Source organism: Pseudochaenichthys georgianus, unplaced genomic scaffold (assembly GCF_902827115.2).
Source record: "Pseudochaenichthys georgianus unplaced genomic scaffold, fPseGeo1.2 scaffold_167_arrow_ctg1, whole genome shotgun sequence".
Classification (NCBI taxonomy): Eukaryota; Metazoa; Chordata; class Actinopteri; order Perciformes; family Channichthyidae; genus Pseudochaenichthys; species Pseudochaenichthys georgianus.
In genome coordinates this window covers 533,002-558,547 of record NW_027262480.1, presented here as the reverse complement: position 1 = coordinate 558,547, position 25,546 = coordinate 533,002, and the positions used below count along the sequence as shown (strand labels likewise).

Here is a 25,546-nt window from a genome sequence, read left to right as displayed (position 1 = left end):
TACCTTTGGCCGGTCCGCACTGGCTAACATGGGCTTTACTGTAGCTGAGTTACTTTCTAAGATGCGGAGCCGGGCTTCTATGGCTATGATTCCCGCCTCCAACCTAACAACTATACTACATTTAACACATGTATCCTTACCAGTAAAGGAGGCCGGGAAGTAACCAAACATGAGACAGGAAGAGCAGGAAATAACACCCGAGGGTGGGGAAAGAGCCATGGCTAGCTATCAAGCTAAAGTAGCTACCGTTAGCAAACCCGAAAAGAGTGTAGGCAACTGTGGAGTTACAGTCGCTAAGAGAAGGAGAGTTGTGAGTGCTTAAGCTGTAGTAACGTGTGATTACAACGTCAGGCAGTTGCCGTGATCAAGAGATTTAAAATGATCGATTAAGTTAAGTTAATAAGCTATCAGCAACAGAACAGGCACACGGGATACCCGGAGATGACGACAACAACAACAACAACAACCGGAAGTTACAACATGCTTACCGCAATAGTGGTCCATGTAAAATATGTGCAGTATTCAAAAAACAGACATTGTGTACATTGTGTGCATTAATTTAATGCATAGAGTCTTCGATGTGGCTGGGGTAAAGTGTCAGTGGGGGGCCGGGCCTTGTTGATGAGGTAGCAGAGGAGAAGAAACTGTTCAGGGCCATATTTCAAGATTGCAATGGGCCAGGAAGCTGATCCTTGAACTGTGACATGCCTCCAACCTCTGGATTGAGTGACGATGTTGGAGATGATTGGAAAACCTGTGATTTTTAGACCTTTGCAAACTCATCACCGACTGAAAAACAGGTCAAAAATAAAAACAGGTCAAAAATAAAGTTGCTCCGATTTGCATGATAGTTGGTATACTGAGAACAGTGGCCTCACAGATTACTAATTCAAAGTGACGTTCATGTAGCCCTTGGCATCCTTGTACATTTCAGGTCGTGTAGTGATGTGAGGTGTACTGTCAACATCGCATACCTGAAGTCGTGCAGTCAATGTATGCGAAGTGTACAGGAACTTGGTCTCTGAGGCTCAAAAAAGCCTTTCTCGCTAACCTGTCCACTTTGCATACCTGAGTACTGTACACTTCAGATACTTAACCGCAGGTTCTGGAGACATTTGGACAATTTCACATTTTCCCGCTCTTTTGAAACAAACCAGATCTTTCAGATAAATGCTAAAGTGTTGCTCGGATTGGCATGGAAATCACTGCAGCGAGAGATAAAGCAGGCCGGATGAATGATCCATTGTCACATGTATGTAGCCCAGGGCATCGTGGAGATGTGACCGTGTACATTTCAAACACACAGTGTATTTTAAATGTACAAGGTCACAAGTCCTGCATGCTCACGCCAAGGAGGCTGCAAGTATGTGCCCGACACCCCATCCCACTTTTGAATACGTTTTGTAAATATGAAAGAGATTGCTTGAGGGCCAGTATGTTAACCTACTCAATTTATTTAACAATGCATAAGTGTCCCAGGATGGACAATCTGTACAGTTCAAATTCACCGCCCATTCAAAATAAAGCAATTTGGAAGCTCTCGATGCCATATAAGCAGAGTCATTGCACGACACTTTTTGGATCACGCATCTTTTGGCCGCCGTTTTGGCCCCAGGGCAGCTATTGTAATGGTAAGTAAGTAAGTAAGTAACACTTTATTTATATAGCACCCTTCTCAACACAGATGTACAAAGTGCTTTACAGTACAGTACACAGGACACAATTCAAAGTACAACTATAAAATGTAGAATAAAAGGCATAACACAGCAGCAGGTAATACATAGGATAAAACATACGACAAAACACCAATAAAAAAGACAGCCACTAACTCACCTCCTCCGACGACCCAAAGGTAATGGTAGGTTTATATAAACAGTGAGAGTAAGAATATCTAAAAGAAAATCCAGAAATTGACATTATATAAAAGATAAACAATGATTTGCATTTAACCGAGTGAAATACGTATTTGATCCCCTTGCAGAACATGTGTTAGTTCTTGGCGGAGAAACCCTTGTTGGACACACAGAGGTCAGATCCTTCTTGTAGTTGGTCTCTGGGTCTGTGCACATCTCAGGAAGGATTGTGGTCCACTCCTCTCTGAAGATCCTCTCCAAATCCATCAGGTTTTGAGGCTCCGTCCATCCTCTCCTCGATGCAGGAAGTCCTCCTGTCCCCTTAGCAAAGAAACACCCCAGAGCATAATGTTTCCACCTCCATGCTTGACGGATGGTGTTCTGGGGTTATAGTCAGCATCCCTCTTCCTCCTAACACAACGTGTCGAGTTGATGCCAAAGATCCACATTTTTGTCTCATCTGACCTCATCCTCTTCTCCCAAGCCTTTTCTGAATCATTCAGATGTTCATTGTCAAACTTCAGAGGGGCCATTATCCCTTCTCTGTGTTACCAATAGTTTTCTTGGTGGCTGTGGTCCCATGCTGCCTTGAGATCTTTAACAAGTTCCTCCTGTGTAGTTCTTGGCTGATCCCTCACCTTTCTCAGAATCATCAATACCCCACGGGGCCATATCTTGTATGGAGCCCCAGACCATGGGCGATTGATCCTCATTTTGTGTTACTTCCATTTAAAAACACACACATTATTTTTCTGAATAATGGCACCAACAGTGGTCTTCTTCTCACCATGCTGCTTTCTGATGGTCTTGTAGCCGATCCCAGCCTTGAGCAGGTCTACGATCTCACCCTGAGGTCCTTAGACAGCTCTTTGGTCTCGTCCATGGTGGAGAGGTTGGAATCTGTTTGATTGATTCTGTGGACAGGTGTCTTTTAAACAGGTAACAAGTTGATATTAGAGAGTACTTTTAAAGGAAGATTACTTATTTAAGCGGTCGGTGGGAGCCAGAATCCTTGTTTGTTGCAAGGGGATCAAATACTTATTTCCCACAGTTAAATGCAAATGTTTATCTTTTATATAATGTCAATTTCTGGATTTTATGTTTGATATTCTTATTCTCACCGTTTATATAACCCTACCATTTAAATGATAGACTGTTCATGTATTTGTAAGTGGGTAAACATACAAAATCTGCAGGCGATCATATACTTATTTCCTCCACTGTATTTAAAGGGCCTAAATTACTCTCTTTATTTGTAGGCTTCAGTAAATATCTACAGGCAAAACCATTGGCAACACTTTATATTAAGGTACACAAATTAACCATCAACTAGTTGTTAATTAACATGCATATTAGCAGTATATTGGCTCTTTATTAGTCATTATAAAACACTTATTAATGCCCTATTCTGCATGACCATATTCTACAAGTAATAGGCCATTAGTTGAGAGTTTTTCCTCAATATCCCTCTAATTAGTAGTTATTTATTGCAAGTAAGGATGTTGTTGTACATGAGTTCTTGTCTTAATATGCTCTACTCAATATGGGCCTAATCAGGCAGTAGTACCACAAGAATAGTAATTCTCCCATAATAACACTTAACAAATATGATCTATTCTTATGTAACAAGACATGAAACTATAAATGTTAATTGTGTCTAAATAACTCCAAATTTGGTATTTATATCTAAGAATATGTTTTGGGGTATTGACAGTTCAGCTACTAATAGCAAGGTTGACTTCAGAATGTCCATGTCTGCCTTACGTAAACGTGTGCTAAATACCCAGTACACTTTTTCACGCACAGTAAATGGTCAATAGTTGGACACTCTGGGTACTGTGACTCTTCCCATACAGTTAGGGGGCAAACATTGGGAGCAGGCTGTACATGTAGTGCGAGGGGCAACACAAGCTATTCTGCTGGGGTTTGATTTCATGTTGCAGGCTCGAGCTGTTATGGATGTTGGTCGTGGTCTGCTTCACCTGGGGGAGGTTGATATTCCTCTCATGCATGCCACAGATTTCATACCAGAATGTTGTAACATCTATATGTCTGTTGATGCTATTATTCCCCCTTTCAGTGAAATGATTGTCCCAGTTAATGTGGATATTCCCCGTACTGCTGGTCTGCCCATTGACTCTTTCTTACCCCGGCTCCCATTTAGGTGTGTTCCACCATGTTAAGGACTGTGAGCTACTCACCTCCTCTGAGGTTTTCCCCTCTCAGCAGGGGGCTACCCCTCTGCCGGATGTGGCTGGCTTCCCATTGTCTGCTGAACAGAGACTGCAGCTGCAGGCCTTGATGGGGAAAAACCAAGGGGTGTTCGGCTCTGGGAAGGGCAGAACAGGAAACACCGGTCTGATCACACACCGCATACAGACAGGTGATCATTCCCCGGTCAAGCGTCGGGCCTACCGTACTTCGCCAGAAAAACGGAAGGAGATAGGCAGACAGGTTCAGTGCCTGTTGGAGGATGACATAATTGAAGAGAGTTGTAGCCCGTGGTCCGCCCCAGTGGTCCTCGTCAGGAAAAAGAACAACACATGGCGATTCTGCGTGGATTACAAGGGACTCAACTCTGTGATAATAAAGGATTCTCATCCACTGCCACGGGTGGATGACACATTGGACGCATTGGCGGGGGCCTCCTGGTTCAGCACCTTGGATCTTTATGACGGTTACTGGCAGGTGGAAGTGGCTGAGGAGGACCGCGAAAAGACAGCATTCACCACTGGCCAGTGTTGAGATCTTCATAGTATGTTGAATACTTAAAATGATAGTTAGTTATACCATTGTTGAGGGATATTACAATAGAAAAATACTGTGCAATTTTCCAAACTCACATTGTTTCGCATACAGCATCTCTGTAAACTACGTGTATTCACTCTCTCCACTAAACGGCTCGTTGGAGCTCTTGCCCCCCTCCATGTGAGCCCAGTGTGCTCCGATTGACCAATCCACAGACTTCCTCACACACACACGCAGCTCAACTGATGTCTCCTCCTGGCTGCAGGCTGATAACAGACAGTTGCGATCGCGGCGAAATTCTCTCTGCAGACCCATTCTCACAGCGTTTATCAACCTTTTTCCTCTCAATATCAAGCCACACTTATTGTTTTTACTTCGGCTGAGACTTTGTGTGTGCTCGGGGTGATTCACAACGTCCGATTGTTTCACGTTGTGAATCCCGCTGAGCTCCGTGGAGGTGTGATTTCCTTGTTTAGCGATACACAGCGAAACACAGCCAAACTCACCCTGAGCACACACAAAGTCACAGCCGAAGTAAAAACACTATACACTGTAATGTGAGGTTATGTGTCTGTTTAGTCCTTCCTCCGGCAATCCGGCGTGCAGGTGCGAGGGGGACAGTGCGAGAAAATGTGAAATGTTTATACATTTCTGGAAGATCTAAAATGTCTATAATGTTCTGGAATAGTTTTGTGCACACACTACAAAGGGTGAAAATCAAGGGAAAACAGGATCTGTGTGTGTGTGTGTGTGTAAAAATTAAAACAATTCCACATGTCCTTCACTATAAATAAGCCCCATGGAGTTTCAGGTTGAACAAAAATATCCTTATTTTTTTTTCTACTCATTGAACATGGAAATCAGGTCAATTTCACCATATCACCAAATATGTTGTAGGTGAATAATGAAGATTATCTGCAACAAATGTTCACAAATTCATGGCAGCCAAGCTACATACAAAACCATATTATTTGCAACTAGCACTTGTAATGTACAGATCCAGTTATGTCGTCTGACGTAAGGCATATTTAAGGCCCATATTGTCCTTTTATTTATTACTTTTGGTTTTTATGTTGTATGATGCTTTTCATTATAAACAATGGAAGCTACTTTTTGGTGGACGATGTAGAATTATCTGTCAATCTCTTTATTTCTCTGTTAAGATGCGGCTGTTAAGGAGGTGTACAGTCAAACTCCACTGTGTCGGAGAAAATCCTCAGCTCAACCCATCCAGCAATTATTTAGGCTTCAATATTGCATTGTCTGTCTGCAATTGAGGAGTGGATGTCAAGCAACTTCCTACAGCTCAATGCATCAAGTCTTGATCTCAGCGGCTGATAACATCGCCTCTAAGGTAGCAAGACACCTGGGTGTATTTAGTGGTAACGTTAGGCAAACATAAAAAACCTTGGTGTAACCTTCGATCAGTCTATGCTACCAGACAAACACATCAAACTCCTGACCCGTACCTGTTTTTTTCACCTCAGGAACATTACCAAGCTCAGGGGCTTTCTATCCAATGCAGAACTGGAGATGGATATCCTTGCCTTTATTTCATCCAGGCTTGATTACTGTAATGCTCTGTTCTCCTGCCTCAACAAAACATCAATAAACCGGCTACAACAGGTCCAAAATTCTGCAGCCAGATTACTCACTCGGTCTAAAAAAACATGCCACATCACTCCGGTCCTTTCTGCCCTGCACTGGCTCCCTGTCCATCTCAGAACCCAATGTAAAGTATTGGTTTACACATATAGAGCTGTCCATGGCCAAGCCCCAGCCTACATTAACGACCTTATCCACTATCACAGGACAATCTGGGCCCTGAGGTCCTCCGAGCAAGGCCTCTTAAGGGTCCCCGAACCAGGCTAAAAACTAAGGGGGACCTTGCCTTTGAGGCGGTGGCCCCTATGGAATGAACTCCCCCAGAAACTGAGAGCCTCTGTCTCAGTGGAGGTTTTTAAGGGACAGCTAAAGACTCACCTTTTCCGACAGGCTTTTGGGAGGAGGTGAGATTGTAGCTGTTTTTCATTGGTGTTTTATCCTACCTTTTACTGGATGTGTTTTATGCCTTTTGTTCTACATTTTATAGTTGTATTTTGTGTATTGTGTACTGTATGTAATGCACTTTGTACATTCGTGTTGAGAAGGGTGCTATATAAATAAAGTTTTACTTACTTACTTTATTTTTATTGTTTTATTAAAACATATTTTTTAATATTACAAATCTTTATGTTATTTTTTAAGTTTATTATTTTATTAATTATTAAAGACTTGAGTTCCACCTGGAGTAAATTCACAAGCTACCCTGCAAAATACAAAGTCATATAGCTGCACCTTCACCTGCTTTGATAACACTTTAATGATAATGATAATCAAAACATATATAATAACAATACAAACGTATTATTACAAACAAAAACATTTTCCACAACTTTTAAAACCCGTCCGAGCCGTCTCATCTTTATATATCTATTATTAATAATATTGTAATTATTACTTATTTTAATAGCGTTAGTTTTTTCTATGTTTTCACCATAGGGGGCAGTGAAATTATGTTTAAAATAAAAACTGAAATCCCACGATGCATTGCGGCAATCTGTTTCTAGCTTCCGGTCTTCAGAAGCTACACGTTGCTAACAGACGTTGATGCAGATTTGATACCGAATGTAATGTGTTTAAGAGACTTTTAAAAACACATACAAAGAGTTAGTTTATCCTTGGAGGGTGATTTATCCGTGCTTTCATCCGTTAAACCGTGTTTTTGTTGCCTCCCGTTCTTTGTTCGTAGCTTTTTATACCACGTGGCTGATCGGTAAACATAAGTAAAGGCATTAAAGGGAGATTAGTGTGTTTAACGGCAGTGTTTTATCAAGGAGAAGAACGACTGAAGAACCAGGACGAAGAGGAGAGAGAGAGAGGTAACATCCTTCAGTGTGTGTGTTTGTGTGTGTTAGTTTTAATGACTTTGTATGCTGCAGGGTAGCTTGTGGATTTACTCCAGGTGGAACTAAAGTCTGATTTAAGAGTTGATTATATTTCAGACCATTAATGCAGATCTCTAACGGTATTAAATACATATAGTGGAGTAAAAGTACACCATTTACCTCTGAACTGTTCTAAAAGTAAAGAGTAGCATTTACATGAAAATACTCAAGCAGAGGCGCGGGAAGTTATTTTGAGTGGAGGTGCTGGACTCCAGTGAACACTATTACGGGCACGATAGAGCACGCACAAAAGCAATCCCGCAAACACACAGTACACCCGCGACTGTTACAATGAAGGCTCGATAATCAGCTCACGGCATATAGGCAGGGGTAAAGTTCTATTTTTTACGAGTGGAGAGCGGACTTCACCTCCTCTAGGGGGGTCCGGGGGGATGCTCCCCCGGGAATTTTTTTTTTAAATATTGAAGTTAAAAGCATCAATCAGGTGCACTTTTAGAGCAACATTAAGAGATCTATGGATACATATCTCAACACCCAGGTGAAACAGAACTGTAAGCAGATGTTCTTTTTCTTTATGGATATTTTACAAATCACTCCCCTTTCAAACTGTATTCTTGTTTTACTGCCATTTTATAACTATAATGATCATATGAAGGTGTGCCGCGGAAATAATCTTTTGAATAATTTGTGACCAAACCGTTTGAGACTCACTGAGATAACTTAGACTAAAGTGAACTATCTAAACACTCAGAGAGTCCTTTAGCTAGTGATGGCAGTTTGACACTGAAGCTTCGAACGGAGCTTCAACCCTGGACTTCCTATTCCATAGAAGCAGTGCTTCGAAGCGGACATGTGACGTCCGAAGCAGCAACTGCTTCAAGTCACGTGACATGTGACGTCCGAACCAGCAAATAATAAATTGCAAATAGAACATGATATTCAGTCTTAGTGTGTGTGTGCATCGAATATTTTTCAAGGCAAAGATACGTTGAACCCACTGCAGCCTTGCACTTCGCCAGGAGAGGTCGCTGTAACAAGCTTCGAGAAATGAACCTATTTCCGACACAATTGTCCAAGTGGTTCGAAGCTTCATTCAAAGCTTCATTTTGCCATCACTACCTTTAGCTCACCTGAGCCTCTCAGTCTGAGAGGAGAGCTCTCCTGGCACCGGTCTCTCTCTCTCTCTCTCTCTCTCTCTCTCTCACTAAATGCGCTATTTCCGAGCTTGAACGACACAAGCACACTTTTATTTCCATCAACTCTCTGATTGGTCTGGTGTCATGCCTCTGTTGCATTAACTGAACACGGGAAATTACAGTCCTGCCGTCCTCTCCAGTGTCATGATGAGGTTCACGTAAAGCACGGTTAAAGCACCCCCCTTCCCACGCCCATGTACTCAAGTAAAGTTAAAGTACCTCTAAGTGGTACTTAAGTACAGTTCTTGAGTAAATGTACTTAGTTACTTATCACCTCTGCTATGAACCTACGAAGTAGCTGTAGATTTGTTTAGTTGTGTCTGTGGGTTATATTGAGTTGTCTTGTTTTGTGTCAGCTGTAGTTGTGTTGATTATTTCAGAGACACAGCCGGAGAAGGAGCACTGAGAGCAGCATGGAGGAGAACAAAAAGACCCCTGGAGCTCAGGTCAGTGTGGTCAGTGAGATGGCTATCCTTGCCTTTATTTCATCCCTGCTTGATTACTGTAATGCTCTGTTCTCCTGCCTCAATAAACCGGCTACAACAGGTCAAAAATGCTGCAGCCAGATTGCTCACTCAGTCCAAAAAAACATGCCACATCACTCCGATCCTTTCTGCCCTGCACTGGCTCCCTGTCCATCTCAGAACCCAATTCAAAATATTGGTCTTCACATATAGAGCTGTCCATGGCCAAGCCCCAGCCTACATTAATGACCTGATCCACCATCATAGCACAAGCCGGGCCCTGAGGTCCTCTGAGCAAGGCCTCCTAAGGGTGCCCCGAACCAGGCTAAAAACTAAGGGGGACTAATATACAATGTATTTTTTGGGTAAAAAAATACTGCGGTGTGGGTGGATTGGGATGAGGGGCGCTTGTTTTTCACTCGGGTCCTCCCATTTTGCCAGTACCGTGGTTTAGGAAGAGGAGAGTTTTTCACAAATCCAGCGCTCCCTAACTCATGCCTGGCTGTGACGTAAATGGCGTGCGGCCGTGAAGCCAGGACAGTAAACAACCATGTCGTCGGTAGTATGGGACTATTTCAAAGTTTCAGAGTTAGATAGTTCGCTTGCTATTTATATTGACAAATGCAATGCAGAAGTTCCACGAGGAGGGAAAAAGGCAACGAGCTATAATACTTCCAACCTGATTAGTCACCTGAAACATCGCCATCGCTACGATGGTGTGTTAAAAGCGTACGAAGACGCCTGCGCTGCTAAACTAGCGGCGAATCCAAAGCCAGCTGCAAAGGCACCGGGGTTTTACCTATCGACGAGGCTTTTGAAAAAGGCAAGAAGTTTGCCAGATTTGTTTGGGAAAATAAATATGGTCACTTTGAAGAGTCAAAACTGTTCTTGGCTTTGTTTTGTTCATAGTAGTAATGCTCATGTCATTTGCTCACTACTAGTCTTTTTTTTACCACCAGGTGTGCAAAAACTACAGGTACAATTAATATATATATATATTATTATCGGTATCGGTCTTAAGAAGCAGGAAGTTATCGGTATCGGTTTAAAAAAAAAAACAATATCGTGCATCCCTACTGTTTAGGCATGACTTTATCGAACTGATCTCTACACAGGACTGATGTGCGATCTCTATTTTTCAAAAAGATTATACATTATCATTTCTGCTTGCTACGATAAACCAGGTGTATGATGACTAGTAAAGACAAATAATTAACACATACATATCTGTATTGACACAGCAACGTGTACACTGGTGTTATTAGACTTGGCTACAGACTTAGGGCAGCTGTAACTGATTGCAGTTGCCACTGCTAGTGAGATGCTAAGGTTTACTTTATAAATTAGGCAAAGGACTTATATTTGCCCCATGCCTTCAGCAGCAGCAGGCCATTCACTTTGATTTTATCCCGTTATGAAATGTCATCATTTCGACAATAAAGAAATGCTACATAAACGTTATCTTGCACGTTTTATCGAACCATCTCCATTTCTAACTTTCAATATATTTAAAAAGAGATCTCTCTCTCATCTGCGTGCGGGGGCGGGGCCTCACAGACATGCTGCTGCGCTGTGCACACAGTTCTGCCGGTAATGAATATTAGGATACATTTTGTGAGGAAACTTTTCCACCAATAATTCCAATAAGTATTCCAAAATGTATTCACTTCAGGTTTACGAAAGTAACTGTATTCGGATTAGTTGTTTTTCAAATGTAACGCAAGCTTGATTTTTGTATTCTGATTATGTAACGCCGTTACATGTATTCCGTTACAACCCAACCCTGTGTACAGATCATCAGTCCTGTGTACAGATCAGTTCGATAAAGTCATGCCTAAACAGCGACATTTTACACGATAAATACGGGTTTAAATGGCAGCATTTGCCACGGAAGGCGAGTGGCAGCTACAGTAAACCTTCTCTTACTCTGGTATCTTGTGGCAACTCCCGTTGAGCAGCGGCAAATGCCTCGGCAAGTTGTGGCATCTGTGGCATATGCCGGAAGTACTTGCCACTGCCTGCAGATGCCATGAAATGTGCTTGCTGTCTCTCCTCTTTTCACACCTCCCAAAGTCTGACTGGTGCTGCGTCATCGTTTACGTCATGACGTAACCGTTTGCGTGCCTGCTTCATAAAGCCAAACCGCGCGGAAACCCCTCACAGCTCACACAGACGACAACAACAACAACGGCCGATTGTGCTCCAGCTTCCTCTGTACCTCTTCGGAAGACCAGATTCCCAGTAGGTAGCTGGTCTCTTCAGTGTCAAAACCAATAATTTGTCATTTTAGCATATATAAATAAATAAGATTATATCTTGTCCTTATTTGATGAAAAACACAGGTTGAATGATTAAGAATGCAGCTTTGCAGAGTATCTGGTGTGTGGTGTTTGTACCAGCTGTGTTTTGGCCACATTGCTTCCTTTCTGATGAAACAATGCATTCGCTTTTTTTCTCCGCCTCATAGTAGCGAAAATGGGCCCAAATATCACGTTGTTTCTTTCTCCCAAGCAGTGGTGGCTTTAGACTTTTTCGTTGTCAGTTGTGAGTTAGACCCGAGTCTTCCTGACAGTTCACAGTGTGCCGCTGCCCAGTGTAATTCAAATCTACCGCTGCGCGCAGCACCGACACACAGCTGCTGCCCTGCGCAGCACCGACACACAGCTGCTGCCCTGCGCAGCACCGGAAATGGAACTGCTGGGAGAAAAACTGACTATCAGTAATGTTATCTTTGATAATATTTCGTCTCCTCATTTTTCGGCAACGAAAGTAAAGAGAGATTTTGGTATAGTTTTTATTTAGTAAACTACATTTTCGTCTCGTCACTTTTCATCAACGATGTTGCAGTTATTGTTTACTGCCGTCTCGTTTTCGTCATGGAAAAAAAGGTCGTTGACGAACATATTTCGTCATTGTTTTAGTCAACGAAATGAACACTACTTGAAATGAACCAGATTCCGTAGCTAAGAGTGTGAACAGGAAAACCCGGTGCTTTTCAAGCTCCAGCTCCGAACTGGCCCTGAAACACCGTTGGTGTGAATGAGGTAACAGATGTAAAGAACAACAGAATAATTTCTCTGCTCGGCCAAAAAGACCTAAGGCGGCAGAGAAAATACATTCTTTGTTTTGTCCTTTTGCACAGATATTCAATATGCTCTTTCCATGACAGCAGGTGGTCAATCATTACACCCAGGTGTTTGTATGAAACTCCCTGCTTGATTTGATCTGTATGGATGACAATGGGGACTTTATGGGAGTCAGATGGTGAGCCAAAAACTATTTCCTAAGTTTTCATTGTTATCAGTCCTCTAAACCCCCTGATGTACTCCCTGTTGGTGTAGATCAGGGTCGTCTGTGTTACTTGGCAGAGATATTATTGCAGTATCATCAGAGTACTTAATTATGAATTGATGTGGTGTGTTGGTACGACAATCATCAGTGTAGAGCAGGGGTGCCCAACCAGTCGATCGCAGGGAGATTCCCAGTCGATCGCGAGATGTGTCTAAAAATAGAACAACAATATTCTGTTTTATCGTTAATGTCCTATAACATAATCATCCTGTGCCAGAATAATGCACTTGAACGCATCAAAGCTTTGTGATTGGCCGGCTTGACTCCATGTGGCTGGTGGGAAGTGGGCAGTGCACTAGTTTGCTGACATTGTCTGTGTCAACAGGAGTGACAGTCCGCACACACACACAAGACCGCAATTATGGCAGAAGCAAAAAAGCCCAAAATATATAATTTTCACTCCGAGTGGTAAGATGATTATCAGTCCATCTGTCTCATTTGCAATGCGAGCGTAGCTTTATCGAAGAAGGTTCATTTAGGAGCGGCATTTCAAAACGTTGCACAAACGCTACGAGACTAAATTCCCTCCTAATTCCCTACGCTCCCAAAAGGGGAGGGACCTGAAACAACACTGTTGTGTAACTTCAGTTAAATACTTGTATGTGTGTAGATTAGAAAGTGGTAAGATAAAGGATCTGCAGTATTTTATGAAGTATTGATCGTACAAAGGTCAGTTTTATACAAGTAGAAGTGTGTATTTACCTGGTAGTAGGCTGTCAGTAATGGCTACGCCTCTCTATTTGGACTGGTAGATCTCGGCAGACTGGCAACTTTAAAAGTAGCTCTCGGTTCAAAAAAGGTTGGGCACCCCTGCTTTAGAGAGTAGGGGAAGGCAAGTTTATTTATATAGCACCTTTCAAAGTGCTTTACAAAATGAAAGCCATTAAGAAAATGGCATTTAAAATCAGTCATTAAAAATAAAAGATAATAAAATAAACATTAAAAGAAAAATGACATGGATAAAAGTTACAGTGCAGTGTAAGATATGAACAGTTAAATTAAAAGCAGCAGCAAAAAGAAAAGTCTACAGCCTGGATTCTGACTCTGGGGACAGAAAGCTGACCAGTCCCTGAAGACCTGAGAGATCTGGATGGTTCATAATTTAGCATAATGTATTTTGGGCCTAAACCATTCAGTGCTTTATAAACCAGCAGCAGTATTTTGAAATATATTCTTTGACACACAGGAAGCCAGTTTAAAGACTTCAGGACAGGAGTGATGTGATCCACTTTCTTAGTGTCAGTGAGGACTCGAGCAGCGGCGTTCTGAATCAGCTGCAGCTTCCTAATAGATGTTTTAGTGAGACCTGTGAAGACACCATTGCAGTAGTCGAGTCTACTGAAGATAAAAGCATGGACACATTTTTCCAAATCCTGCTGTGACATTAGTCTCAGATCAGAGTCCATGACTACACCTAGATTTCTGTTGTTTTGAACATTGCAGACTGAAGCTCAGCGCAAACTTTTATACATTCTGCCTTGGCTCCAAAAACCATTACCTCTGTTTTATCTTTGTGTAATTGGAGACAGTTCTGACACATCCAGTCATTGATTTGTTCAATGCACTTACTCAGTGTTTGAATTTGAGCATAGTCTCCTGGTGAAATGGTTATGTACATGTGTCATCCGCATAGCTATGGCACCCAGTTTTCCAGTCGGTCTAGTAATATATGCTGTGGTCAACAGTGTCAAACGCAGCACTGAGATCTAATAATACACTGAAGTTCTACCACTGTCTGTGTTTAAGTGGATGTCATTGAAGAACTTTTCAAGAGCAGTCTCGGTGCTGTGGTTTGGACGAAAGACTGACTGGAACACATCGAAACAGTTATTTAAATTCAAGAAATTACTCAACTGTTGAAAAACAACTTTTTCAATGATTTTACCTAGAAATGGCAGGTTTGATATGGGCCTGTATTTGTTCATTACTGAAGCATCTAGATTATTATTTTTAAAGAGCGGTTTAATGACTGCAGTTTTCAGGGCCTGTGGAAAAACACCTGAGTGAAGAGACTTGTTTACTATATGAAGTAGATCTGAGGCCATGCAATGAAAAACATCTTAAACATCATACCATCATAATATCAAGGCAGCAGGAGGAGGATTTCAGAAGTTGTATAATGTCCTCTAGGTTTTTATCATTAATCTGATGGAATTGTGTCATGGTGTTTGAATTTATTTTAAGTGGACACAGACAAAACATCTGCTGTACCTGATGCAGAGGCACTGACTACTTGTCTGATTTTCTGAATTGTCAGTGAAGGAGGCAAAATCATTGCAGGCCCTAGTGGAAGTTCAGAGGCTACTGACACTGGCGGGTTTGTTAGTCTGTTGACCGTAGAAAACACGGCACAAGCAGAGAAGAGAGACTGTCTTGCATTTTTTTTCAATTCCAAATTATAAAAGCCAAGTCTCTCTTTATAGATGTCAAAATGAACCTGGAGATTTGTTTTTTGCCACCTACGTTCAGCTTTTCGACACTCTTTTTTCTGTTCTCACGGTCATGGCCTTTCTCCATGGAGATATTTTCTTGCCAGTCACTTCCTTTACCTTAGTTGGAGCAATGGAATCTATAACATTTTTTATTTTTGAATTAAAATGATCTACTACCTCATTTACTCAAGTGGAAAAGTGAGTTTGGCAATTTACTTTACTCCGAATACATTTTTCACTTGTCCAGAATGGAAAACAATTGGGGCCACTGGAATCTTCTTCTTCGCCATCGTATTTTACATTTTCCCACGGTTTTTACGACACCGCTAATGTAAGTGAGCGTTAAGATTTTACTGCATCACACATAGGGTTGGGTATGGTTTGGATTTTAACAATTCCGCTTCTGCTTTTCGATTCCGGTTATTATCGGTTCTCGATTCCGGTTCTTTGAGAGGGTAAAAATAAGTCCCATGACAAACTGGGAGAAAAATGTTAGTTCTAAGTGAGAGAGAGAGAGAAACTACAAACCACGGCCCGTAAAACTCCAATTTTTTTTAAAACTGCCATATTATTTGGTTGCATTAACCCATTGCACCAACAGGGAGAGACTAACTTATGGTAACGCAAAATAAAACATGGGATTGGTGGAGTGATGAGGAGGTGTCGGCGCCTAAGTGAGTTTTTTAACTTTCTTACAGTGCAGACGCTTTTCTGCTTGCTCTTGCCTCTGCTTACTTTTTATTCTGATTTTCCTATTCTTATTCTCTGAAAACTTCGAGCAGCGGCTCCTGGACATTAACTTATCACTGGGACAGTTCATCTTCGTAAATAGACGGAGAGTTTCAGCCATATTTCAACATTTTTACGACGACCTCAGTCTTACAGTAGCGTGGCCTAGCAACAGTTAAAGCCTGGTAGGCTACTGCATGCTATTTAGCTTAAAGGGGACCTATCATGCAAAATGCACCTTTTGTACGTCTTTTATACATGAATATGTGTCCCCGGTGTTCCAGGGAACTCACCAAGTGTCAGAAAACACAACCCTCTCTATTTTCCTCCTTCGCCAAATCTCTAAAAAAGGGACTGCAACGGATCTGAAAAAAACGGATCCAGATTTCAACACTTTTCTACGTCACAGAGAAGTCCTCGGCTTATTGGTCAACGCTCCACCTATCAGGGGAATGAGCCACGTGCATTGCCAAACCTCTCATTCGCATATAGGCTATCGGCAGGCTAAATCAACCCACATCTGTGTTTTTGCCTGCTCTTGCCAGGATGTCTAAGATAGTTCAACGTTGTGCTGTTGTTGGCTGCAAGACTCGGGACAGGGGACTGCATGCAATGCCATCAGTGGAAAAAGAAATGAATCTGTGGCTAGACTTCATTTACAAGGGACATGTGCCAGAAGACTACGGCAGATTTCTGTTTGTGTGTTCCAAACATTTTACGACGGACATGTTTATGAACTTGTCTCAAGTCCAACACGGATATGCCTCCAAAGTAATGCTAAACCCGGGATCAATAACAACAATCCGGGACCAGGCCAGTGAGGACACATCCAATTTTGAAGCTGTAAGTTTTTATTTAGCGGTGTTTTTCCTGATAAAGCTATCTCTAGCTTGTAGCATGTAGCTTCGCCGTATCAATGTCGCCTCAAACCCAAATAGTAATCGGTTAGGTGTTTATATATTTTTGTAGCATTTCATTTTGTACGCTCCGCAGTCTTTGCTTTGTCTTTTATTTGAATTATCAGGCATTTGCTAACATGTTCAGACATACTGCCGTAATGGCGATCTGTGTGAAGGCTGTAAAGCCACGCCCTAGGCGATAACACAAGTATTTATTCTCCTATTTGTTAGTATTTTGTATCCTCTAAAATCATATTGAGTAAGTTATAATAACAAACGTAATCATCTGTAGGCAAGTGCCGTTTTTTCCAGCGTTATATGTAAAAGCTTTTGTGATTGTAGTCTGTAAGAACGATCAGATATCATCGATCTGTAAGCTAAGCTACGCTACGCTAATGAGACATGCCGTTTTTTCCAGCGTTATATGTAAAAGCTTTTGTGATTGTAGTCTGTAAGAACGATCAGATATCATCGATCTGTAAGCTACGCTAATGAGACATGCCGTTCTTTGCAGCGTTATATGTAAAAGCTTTTGTGTGTTTACTTGTTTGCGCACATGAATATAAATGGGGGTGTGTTAGGATACAACACTGTATGTATGCGAGGGGGGACACACCACGAGTAAAACTGAGCTAAAGCCCTGTCGGTCTGTTGTTGTTGACAAGGCCTTACCTCTAGCAACAGGCTAATTAGTGGCTAGCACTCATTACAGTCAGTCTACTGAGCTTCAGTCCCTCTCCAACACATCATCTGTATTGAGTCAGAAACACAGCATGCACGTTACGGTTCAAAACTAACTCCGATTGGAAAAGGCTAAGCAAAGAGCTTTGCTAAATAGAGAGTTTTGCTAAATAGAGAGTTTTGCTAAATAGAGAGTTTTAGCCCCATCTTTTGGGATTTCAGACTATATTTATCCAAATAGTATTTTCTCATCCTGAATACTAAGTTGAGATGATTTTGTTCCAACTATGTGTTCTTCTTTACAGGCCAGCACCTCACATACTTACTAATTAGTGACAATTTGTACATCCTTTGCTATTATTTACCATCATGGCGGAAATGAAAGACTGTACCTGGCAACCCTGCACTACAATGAAAACGCTGAGCGTGCACAAGCCACTACATCTACTGGAAACCCTCTGTATAAACTGCAGTTCCCAAAGGCCAGGAAGGGAGAATAACGGGCAAAACCAGTAAAGACTGACCCCACATTCCGTAAGTGTTTAAAATATTTATTATAAAACTATTTACAAATATAAAATTAGAAAGAAGTTTCAGTTTTTTACATGCATATACTAATCTAAACCACATTTTTTGTTGTGCTTTTTTTACCATTGCACAGCCCTACGTGGCCAACTTGATGGACCTCATCTTCGACCAAGTCTTTGTGGACCCTGCACCATTATGAGCGACCTGACAGGGAGGAGGTCATGGCCGGGTATGCTACACGGTTCAATTTGGCTGCTGTCTGAACCCAACATCGACATTTCACGGATCAGGAAACTCCCTGCGTATCCTGAGGACAACGCAGGCCGGAATCACCACTCTGATCCTGCATCCAAGGAAGCCCCAGCACCAGCTCACAAAGCTTCTGTACAAATATTTAGTGTCATTTATACAAAATACAAGTAGGCTACATTTAGTTTTTTTTTATGGGTTTTTTTAACCGTTGATTTTGACAATAAAGTTCCGAGTTGATATGAAGATGAACTTTTTATTAATCCCTCATGGGGAAATTATTTCTCTGCATTTGACCCATCCTAGTGTTAGGAGCAGTGTGCTGCCATTTTGAACGGCGCCCGGGGAGCAATGTGGGGAACGGTGCCTTGCTCAGGGACACCTCGGTAGCACTTGGTCTTTCGGGGACTTGAACTGGTGACCTTCCAGTTCCCAAGCCAAGTCCCTATCGACTTCGCCACCACCGCCCATATCAAAATGTGTCCTGATTATTCATGTTTGGATGGGTAAAGAATATTCTGATTTCAAAAGCATAAGGTTGTGTGTGGACTTTTTTGTCGTACACATGGGTGTGTTATGCCATTGCTGTGTAGTATATAATAGTACATGTACAATGACAGAATGAAAGATTGCATAAAGCCATATACACCAGTATTTATTTCCATGAACAATATTAGCATTCGTTTTACAATTTCAGTCAAAACAAACAAACCACTCAATGCTCTATTTGCCTCAACTGTAGTCCACCATGTTCAGCTCTGTAAATATTCAACGCATTCTGCAGGGAGAACACATTCAGGCACACAGGCTCCAATCCAGGATGGTCCACCATACAGGTTACAGAGTCCTCAAGTTACTGCATCTGTCTTGACACATTGTGATAAACATATATTGAATGACATGTGAAATGTATTTAAACAGACAACTTAGTAAAGCTGTCAAAAATGTTACCTGTGGTATCTCCATGCAGCAACTGAGGTGTTGTTGGAGTTATACTTTTTATCATCCTAAGTTATTCAACTTTCTAACGGTTGTTGCACGATGTTGGAAGAAAAGGACTAAACTATTAAACGCAATGAGGCCATTGTATATATGCTGAAAATATGAATGTCTCCCTTTATAAATATATATATATCGCTGTTTTTGCGTTACAAACTGTACACATTGCATTCTTGCTAATTAGCCAAAATATGAACGGAATAAGGAGCAAGCATCGTAACAGAGTAAAATAAATAGGGACAACAGCTTGTCAGATAACCATTCAGAAACGTCCTGCTGCAACCGAGATTTTTGCACCTCCACCAAAACCTCCGCTGCTTCAGGGTCAGTTTCTGGATCAAATTGATAATATGCTTGAACACATGCATTGCTCTGAGATGACATGTTTATTCGACACTCGTAATCACAGCAAGCACGGTAACGTGACTCTCGCCGGCTCATGCCTGCTCTTCTGCAGGGGGGCGTGGTCAGCTGCAGGGGGGCGTGGTCAGCTGCAGGGGGCGTGGTCAGCTGCTGCTCAGAATTTTCAAAGACGGGCTTGGAATAGAGCGAAAATGAGCGAAACGAGGCATGTCTAAAAAATGATCTGTTTGGTATTTTGAAAAATAAAATGTATAAATATACCTTATATAGGTATGGTCATACACTATATCATTTAAATATAGCATGATAGGTCTCCTTTAAGCTAGTTGGTAGCAATATGCCTCCGTTCTCTACAGATGACATCCACAAACTTCTACAGGAGATGGCTGTGTTGGAAATGAAAATGCAACGGTTGGAAGTTAACGTGGAAGTGAATGGACTATGTTGTGGGAATGACACCACTTTACCAGTGTTGCAAAATAATGAAAAAGGGTATGCTAACTCACAGCTAGTTAGCAGCTACAAGGATTCCAAGGAACAGGAGGGCTGTGTACCGCGTAATAAATCTACAAGTGGTAGTCCTCCCTGGAACTCTGGGTGCAAAGCCTAAGAGTAAATCATTTCCATGGGATTTGGGAGGACGGATAACAGGCAGAGCCCAGCGCTCAGAAATCTGTGATGCGACCGGCTGGCCTGCATGGTTATCACCCAGGAAGAGCGACTCTTCAACCCCTAAACATCCGTGGACGGCTGCTAAAGGGAGAATTACAAACAATCCTCCTAAACCACCAAGTGTGCCAATCCAGAACAGATACGCTCTGCTGACCCAGAGCCGGAGATCTCTTTCTGATGACCTGGATAACCCGTCCTCTTCACACAGCAGGGTAAGGACCAATAACTACTCCAAAAGTAAAAGGCTAGTGGGAAAGCTAACGACTGGGCCTGAAACTCTGATTGTGGGTGACTCTGCTGTAAGAGATGTAAAAGGTCTGTGTAATAAGAACAACACCAAAGTACTCTGTTTTCCCAAGGATGTGGTCTCTGACTTGGCTGAGGAGATCCTGCATATTGGGGCTGAACATCCGACTGTGAAGAATGTGGTACTACACATTGGAACAAATGATGTTGTGAAACAACAGTCAGAAGTGCTGAAAGACGACTTTAAATGTTTGTTGGAAACTGCCAGCCCTCTACCGCCAGTCAGAAGAGGAGTGGAGAGATTCAGCAGATTGTTTGCACTGAACACCTGGCTTTCAACTGTCTGTACTGACCACTCAAGGCAAATGGAGTTTGCCTGAACAAGTCAGGAGTGAAATTGTTTATCTCTAACATATTCAACTGCCTGCGTCAACAATCTATTCCCTCTGCCAAGGACAAGCGGCAAGAGGAATCAAAACAGGAGAAAGACACAACACATCGCTCAGAAAACCCTGAAGAATTATCACTGCACCCGCCTGAGGAATGTTGTCAACGCCTTTGAGGATAATGTAATGTAATGATAATCAGGCCTTTGCCTGATAAGAATGTGTGTGTACTAAACACAACAAACTCTCACTGATATGTGTGGGGTCCAGGCTCAAGGGCGTATGGTACTCTCAACTCTACTCTTTCCAGGACATGACGGGGCCCTGCCTGCCAGTAGCTTTGCCGATATCTGTGTTGATAGGTAATAGATTAAGAGTGGTGAATCATCTTAGATACAGGAAGCACTCAAACGTTTGTGAGTTTATCTAATTTAGCAGTGATTCCATGTCAGCCACAGCTTGTTACAAAAAACATGACTGATAGTGTGTTTAACAAACTTAAACTAGCTTTATTAAATGTCAGGTCTTTGGCAGGAAAAACATTTTTAATCAATGATTTTATCACTGAGCACAATCTCGATTTTATGTTTTTAACAGAAACTTGGATTGAACAAAATAACAGTGCAGCTGTTCTTATCGAATCAACCCCTCCCAACTTTAGTTTTATGAGTCAGGAAAGAATGCATAAGAAAGGGGGTGAAGTTGCTATTCTGTTCAATGATTCCCTTCAATGCAGGAAGACATCGTATGGAAACTTTGACTCTTTTGAATATGTGGCCATTCAGCTGAAATGCTCCTCTCGAGCTCTGTTCCTAAATATCTATAGACCACCCAAATACTTTGCAAGCTTTTTTGATGACTTTACTGAACTGCTGTCTATAGTGTGTATTGACTTTGACCGTCTAGTCATTGTTGGTGATTTTAACATGTTGACAACCCCCAGGACAGAGGGGCTAAAGAACTGTTTTGTGTTCTTGATAGCTATGGACTGACTCAGCATGTGACGGAGCCCACGCACAATAAGGGGCACACTCTGGACTTAATTATCTCAAAGGGTCTGAATATCTCTAAGGTTGTGGTGTCTGACCATTCCTGTGTTTTCTTTGAGAGCTCTATTTCTGTTCACACAAATGTTCAAAAAGAGGTAACCACAAAGCGATATTTAACTGAAAATACTAGGGACATGTTTACTCAGAATTTTTCTACCACACTTGCCCCTGCTAACACCTCAGTAAATGAGCTAGTAGATCATTTTAATTCAAAAATGTTATAGATGCCATTGCTCCAACTAAGGTAAAGGAAGTGACTGGGAAGAAAATATCTCCATGGAGAAAGGCCATGACCGTGAAAACAGAAAAAAGAGAATGTCGAAAAGCTGAACGCAGGTGGCGAAAAACAAATCTCCAGGTTCACTTTGACATCTATAAAGAGAGACTTGGCCTTTATAATTTGGAATTGAAAAACGCACGACAATCATTCTTCTCTGACATCATTACCAAAAACAAAAACAACGCACGTGCCTTGTTTTCTACCGTCGACTAACCCCCCAGTGTCAGGAGCCTCTGAATTTCTATCCACCAGGCCATGCAATGATTTTGCCTCCTTTTTCACTGACACAATTCAGAAAATCAGACAAGCAGTCAGTGCCTCTGCATCAGGAACAGCAAATGTGTTGTCTCTGTGTCCACTTAACATCAATTCAGACATCATGACACAATTCCATCAGATTAATGATAAAAACCTGGAGGACATTATTCAACTTCTGAAGTCCTCCTCCTGCTGCCTTGATATTATTCCAACAGGATTTTTCAAAGATGTTTTGCCTTGCATGGCCTCAGAACTACTTCATATAGTAAACAAATCTCTTCACTCAGGTATTTTTCCACAGGCCCTGAAAACTGCAGTCATTAAACCGCTCTTAAAAAAGAATAATCTAGATGCTTCAGTAATGAACAATTACAGGCCCATATCAAGCCTCCCATTTATAGCTAAAATCATTGAAAAAGTTGTTTTTCAACAGTTGAGTAATTTCTTGCATTTAAATAACTGTTTCGATGTGTTCCAGTCAGGCTTTCGTCCACACCACAGCACTGAGACTGCTCTTGTAAAGGTCTTTAATGACATCCACTTAAACACAGACAGTGGCAGAACTTCAGTGTTAGTATTATTAGATCTCAGTGCTGCGTTTGACACTGTTGACCACAGCATATTACTAGACCGACTGGAAAACTGGGTGGGACTTTCGGAAACAGTTCTAAATTGGTTTGAATCCTACTTTAAAGGACAGAAACAACTTTGTTTCTATAGGTAAATACACATCTGAGTTGACAAATATGACATGTGGGCTTCCTCAAGGCTCCATCTTGGGGCCTCTTCTCTTTAACATCTACATGCTACCACTGGCTCAGATAATGAAGATTAACAAAATAAGTTACCATAGCTATGCAGATAACACACACATTTACGTAACAATTTCACCAGGAGACTATGCTCCAATTCAAACACTGAGTAAGTGCATTGAACAAATCAATGACTGGATGTGTCAGAACTTTCTCCAATTAAACAAAGATAAAACTGAGGTAATGGTTTTTGGAGCCAAGTCAGAACGTATAAAAGTTAGCGCTGAGCTTCAGTGTGCAATGTTCAAACCAACAGATAAAGCCAGAAATCTAGGTGTAGTCATGGACTCTGACCTGAGTTTCATCATGAAAACAGTTACTAAATCAGCCTACTATCACCTAAAGAATATATCTAGACTCGACTACTGCAATGGTGTCTTCACAGGTCTCACTAAAAAATCTATTAGAAAGCTGCAGCTGATTCAGAACGCTGCTGCTCGAGTCCTCACTAACACTAAGAAAGTGGATCACATCACTCCAGTTCTGAAGTCTTTACACTGGCTTCCTGTGTGTCAAAAGAATAGATTTCAAAATATTGCTGCTGGTTTATAAAGCACTGAATGGTTTAGGCCCAAAATACATTACTGACCTCCTGCTAAATTATGAACCATCCAGATCTCTCAGGTCTTCAGGGACTGGTCAGCTTTCTGTCCCCAGAGTCAGAACTAAACATAGTAAAGCAGCGTTCAGTTATTATGCTCCAAATATCTGGAACAAACTCCCAGAAACCTGCAGCTCCGCTGCAACTCTTACTACTTTTAAAGCCAGGCTGAAGACTTTTCTTTTTGTCGCTGCTTTTAATGCTTATTTTATTAGCTTTTCTTTTTTAATGCTTAATGTCTTTCATTTTTTGTAAAGCACTTTGAATTGCCTTGTGTTGAAAAGTGCTACATAAATAAACTTGCCTTGCCTTAACTGTATGTATTTATGCTTTCTGCATTAACTTTCTCTTTTTCTCTGTCCGTCTGTTTTAGAAACCGAAAGGAAGAGAGAGACGTCACAAATGTCAGCAATGTGGCAATTCCTTTACAAAATCTGAAGGTTTAAAGGTGCACCTGCGTATTCATACTGGAGAAAAACCGTACAGCTGTGAAGAGTGTGGAACAACTTTCACTACATCAAGTAACCTAAAAAAACATCAACGTATCCACACTGGAGAGAAACCATACAGCTGTGAAGAGTGTGGGAAAGCGTTCACTCAATCAGGTCATCTCAAAATACATCAAGTTATTCACACTGGAGAAAAACCTTACAGCTGTGAAGAGTGTGGAAAAACTTTCACTACATCAAGTGCTCTCAAACCACATCAACGTATTCACACTGGAGAAGAACCGTATTGGTGTGAATGGTGTGGGCAAACTTTCGCTAGATCAAGTGCTCTCAAAATACATCAACATATTCACACTGGTGAAAAACCGTACAGCTGTGCAGAGTGTGGGAAAACGTTCACTACATCATATCATCACAAAAAACATCACCGTATTCACACTGGAGAAAACCCGTATAACTGTGAAGAGTGTGGGAAAACGTTCACTTCATCACTTGGTCTCAAAAAACATCTACGTCTTCACACGGGAGAAAAACCATACTGGTGTGAACAGTGTGGGGAAACATTCACTGGATCAGGTAGACTCCAAAAACATCTACGTATTCACACTGGAGAAAACCCGTATAACTGTGAAGAGTGTGGGAAAACGTTCACTTCATCACATGGTCTCAAAAAACATCTACGTATTCACACCGGAGAAAAACCATAGTGGTGTTAAGAGTGTGAGAAAACATTTTCTCAACGTATTCACCTTAAAGTCCACGAGCGAATCCACACCGCATAGTTTTGAACAATTATGAGAGCCAAGCTAGCTGTTTCCTCCTCATGATGTTCTGAGAGCTGTATTGTTATATTTGAAAAGTCTTCCTGAATTGAAGTCTGACTAACAGACTTCAATTCAGAGTCAGTCTTGTTGTATGTCCCTGGACAAGCCCTGAGGTCCTGCTCAGCTTTTTAAATATCCCTAAAATCCCCCAAAATAAAATGGGTGAGGCTTTTATCCCAAACTGATACCAGGAAATATCAGAGAGGCTCAATGGACATTTTTAGACGCCAGCTAAAGACACATCTCTTTAGATTTGCTTTTTATTAGCAACCCCCCACTTTAAATGGTCTTTTATTCTTTATTATTTACCTACTTTTATCTTATTTGATTTGATATAGGAAGGGTTTTATCTCATATTAGTTAGTTAACAGTTTCAATAGCAACATTTATTTTTACGTTGGCTTCTTTATATTTTAATCCTTTAACCTTTATTAGAATGATGACGTTTTTATTATTATACATTTTTAGTTTGTATTTCTGTTGTACCTATATGTTCACTTTATTTTATAGGGTTTTATATTGTTGCATC

The 25,546-nt window shown here is 41.4% G+C and overlaps 1 protein-coding gene and 1 pseudogene across 1 annotated transcript; both read left to right on the top strand.

Moving 5' to 3' along the window:
- The window catches only part of LOC117441323 (zinc finger protein 665-like), a 90,719-nt pseudogene that overhangs the window by 22,046 nt on the left and 43,127 nt on the right, over nucleotides 1–25,546 (top strand).
- On the top strand, nucleotides 7,235–25,434 carry LOC117441329 (zinc finger protein 253-like). Its single transcript, XM_071202211.1, has 3 exons — nucleotides 7,235–7,522; nucleotides 9,126–9,191; nucleotides 24,118–25,434. Exons 2-3 carry the CDS (start codon nucleotides 9,159–9,161, stop codon nucleotides 24,898–24,900), a joined length of 816 nt encoding a protein of 271 aa, XP_071058312.1. The 5' UTR covers nucleotides 7,235–7,522; nucleotides 9,126–9,158; the 3' UTR covers nucleotides 24,901–25,434.

What these genes read in the sequence shown, in the direction of transcription:
- LOC117441329 (XM_071202211.1), top strand. Translation starts at nt 9,159, where the DNA reads ATGGAGGAGAACAAAAAGACCCCTGGAGCTCAG. An exon ending in AAAAGACCCCTGGAGCTCAG is followed by an intron (nt 9,192 to 24,117) that starts GTCAGTGTGGTC and finishes CGTCTGTTTTAG; the next exon opens with AAACCGAAAGGAAGAGAGAG.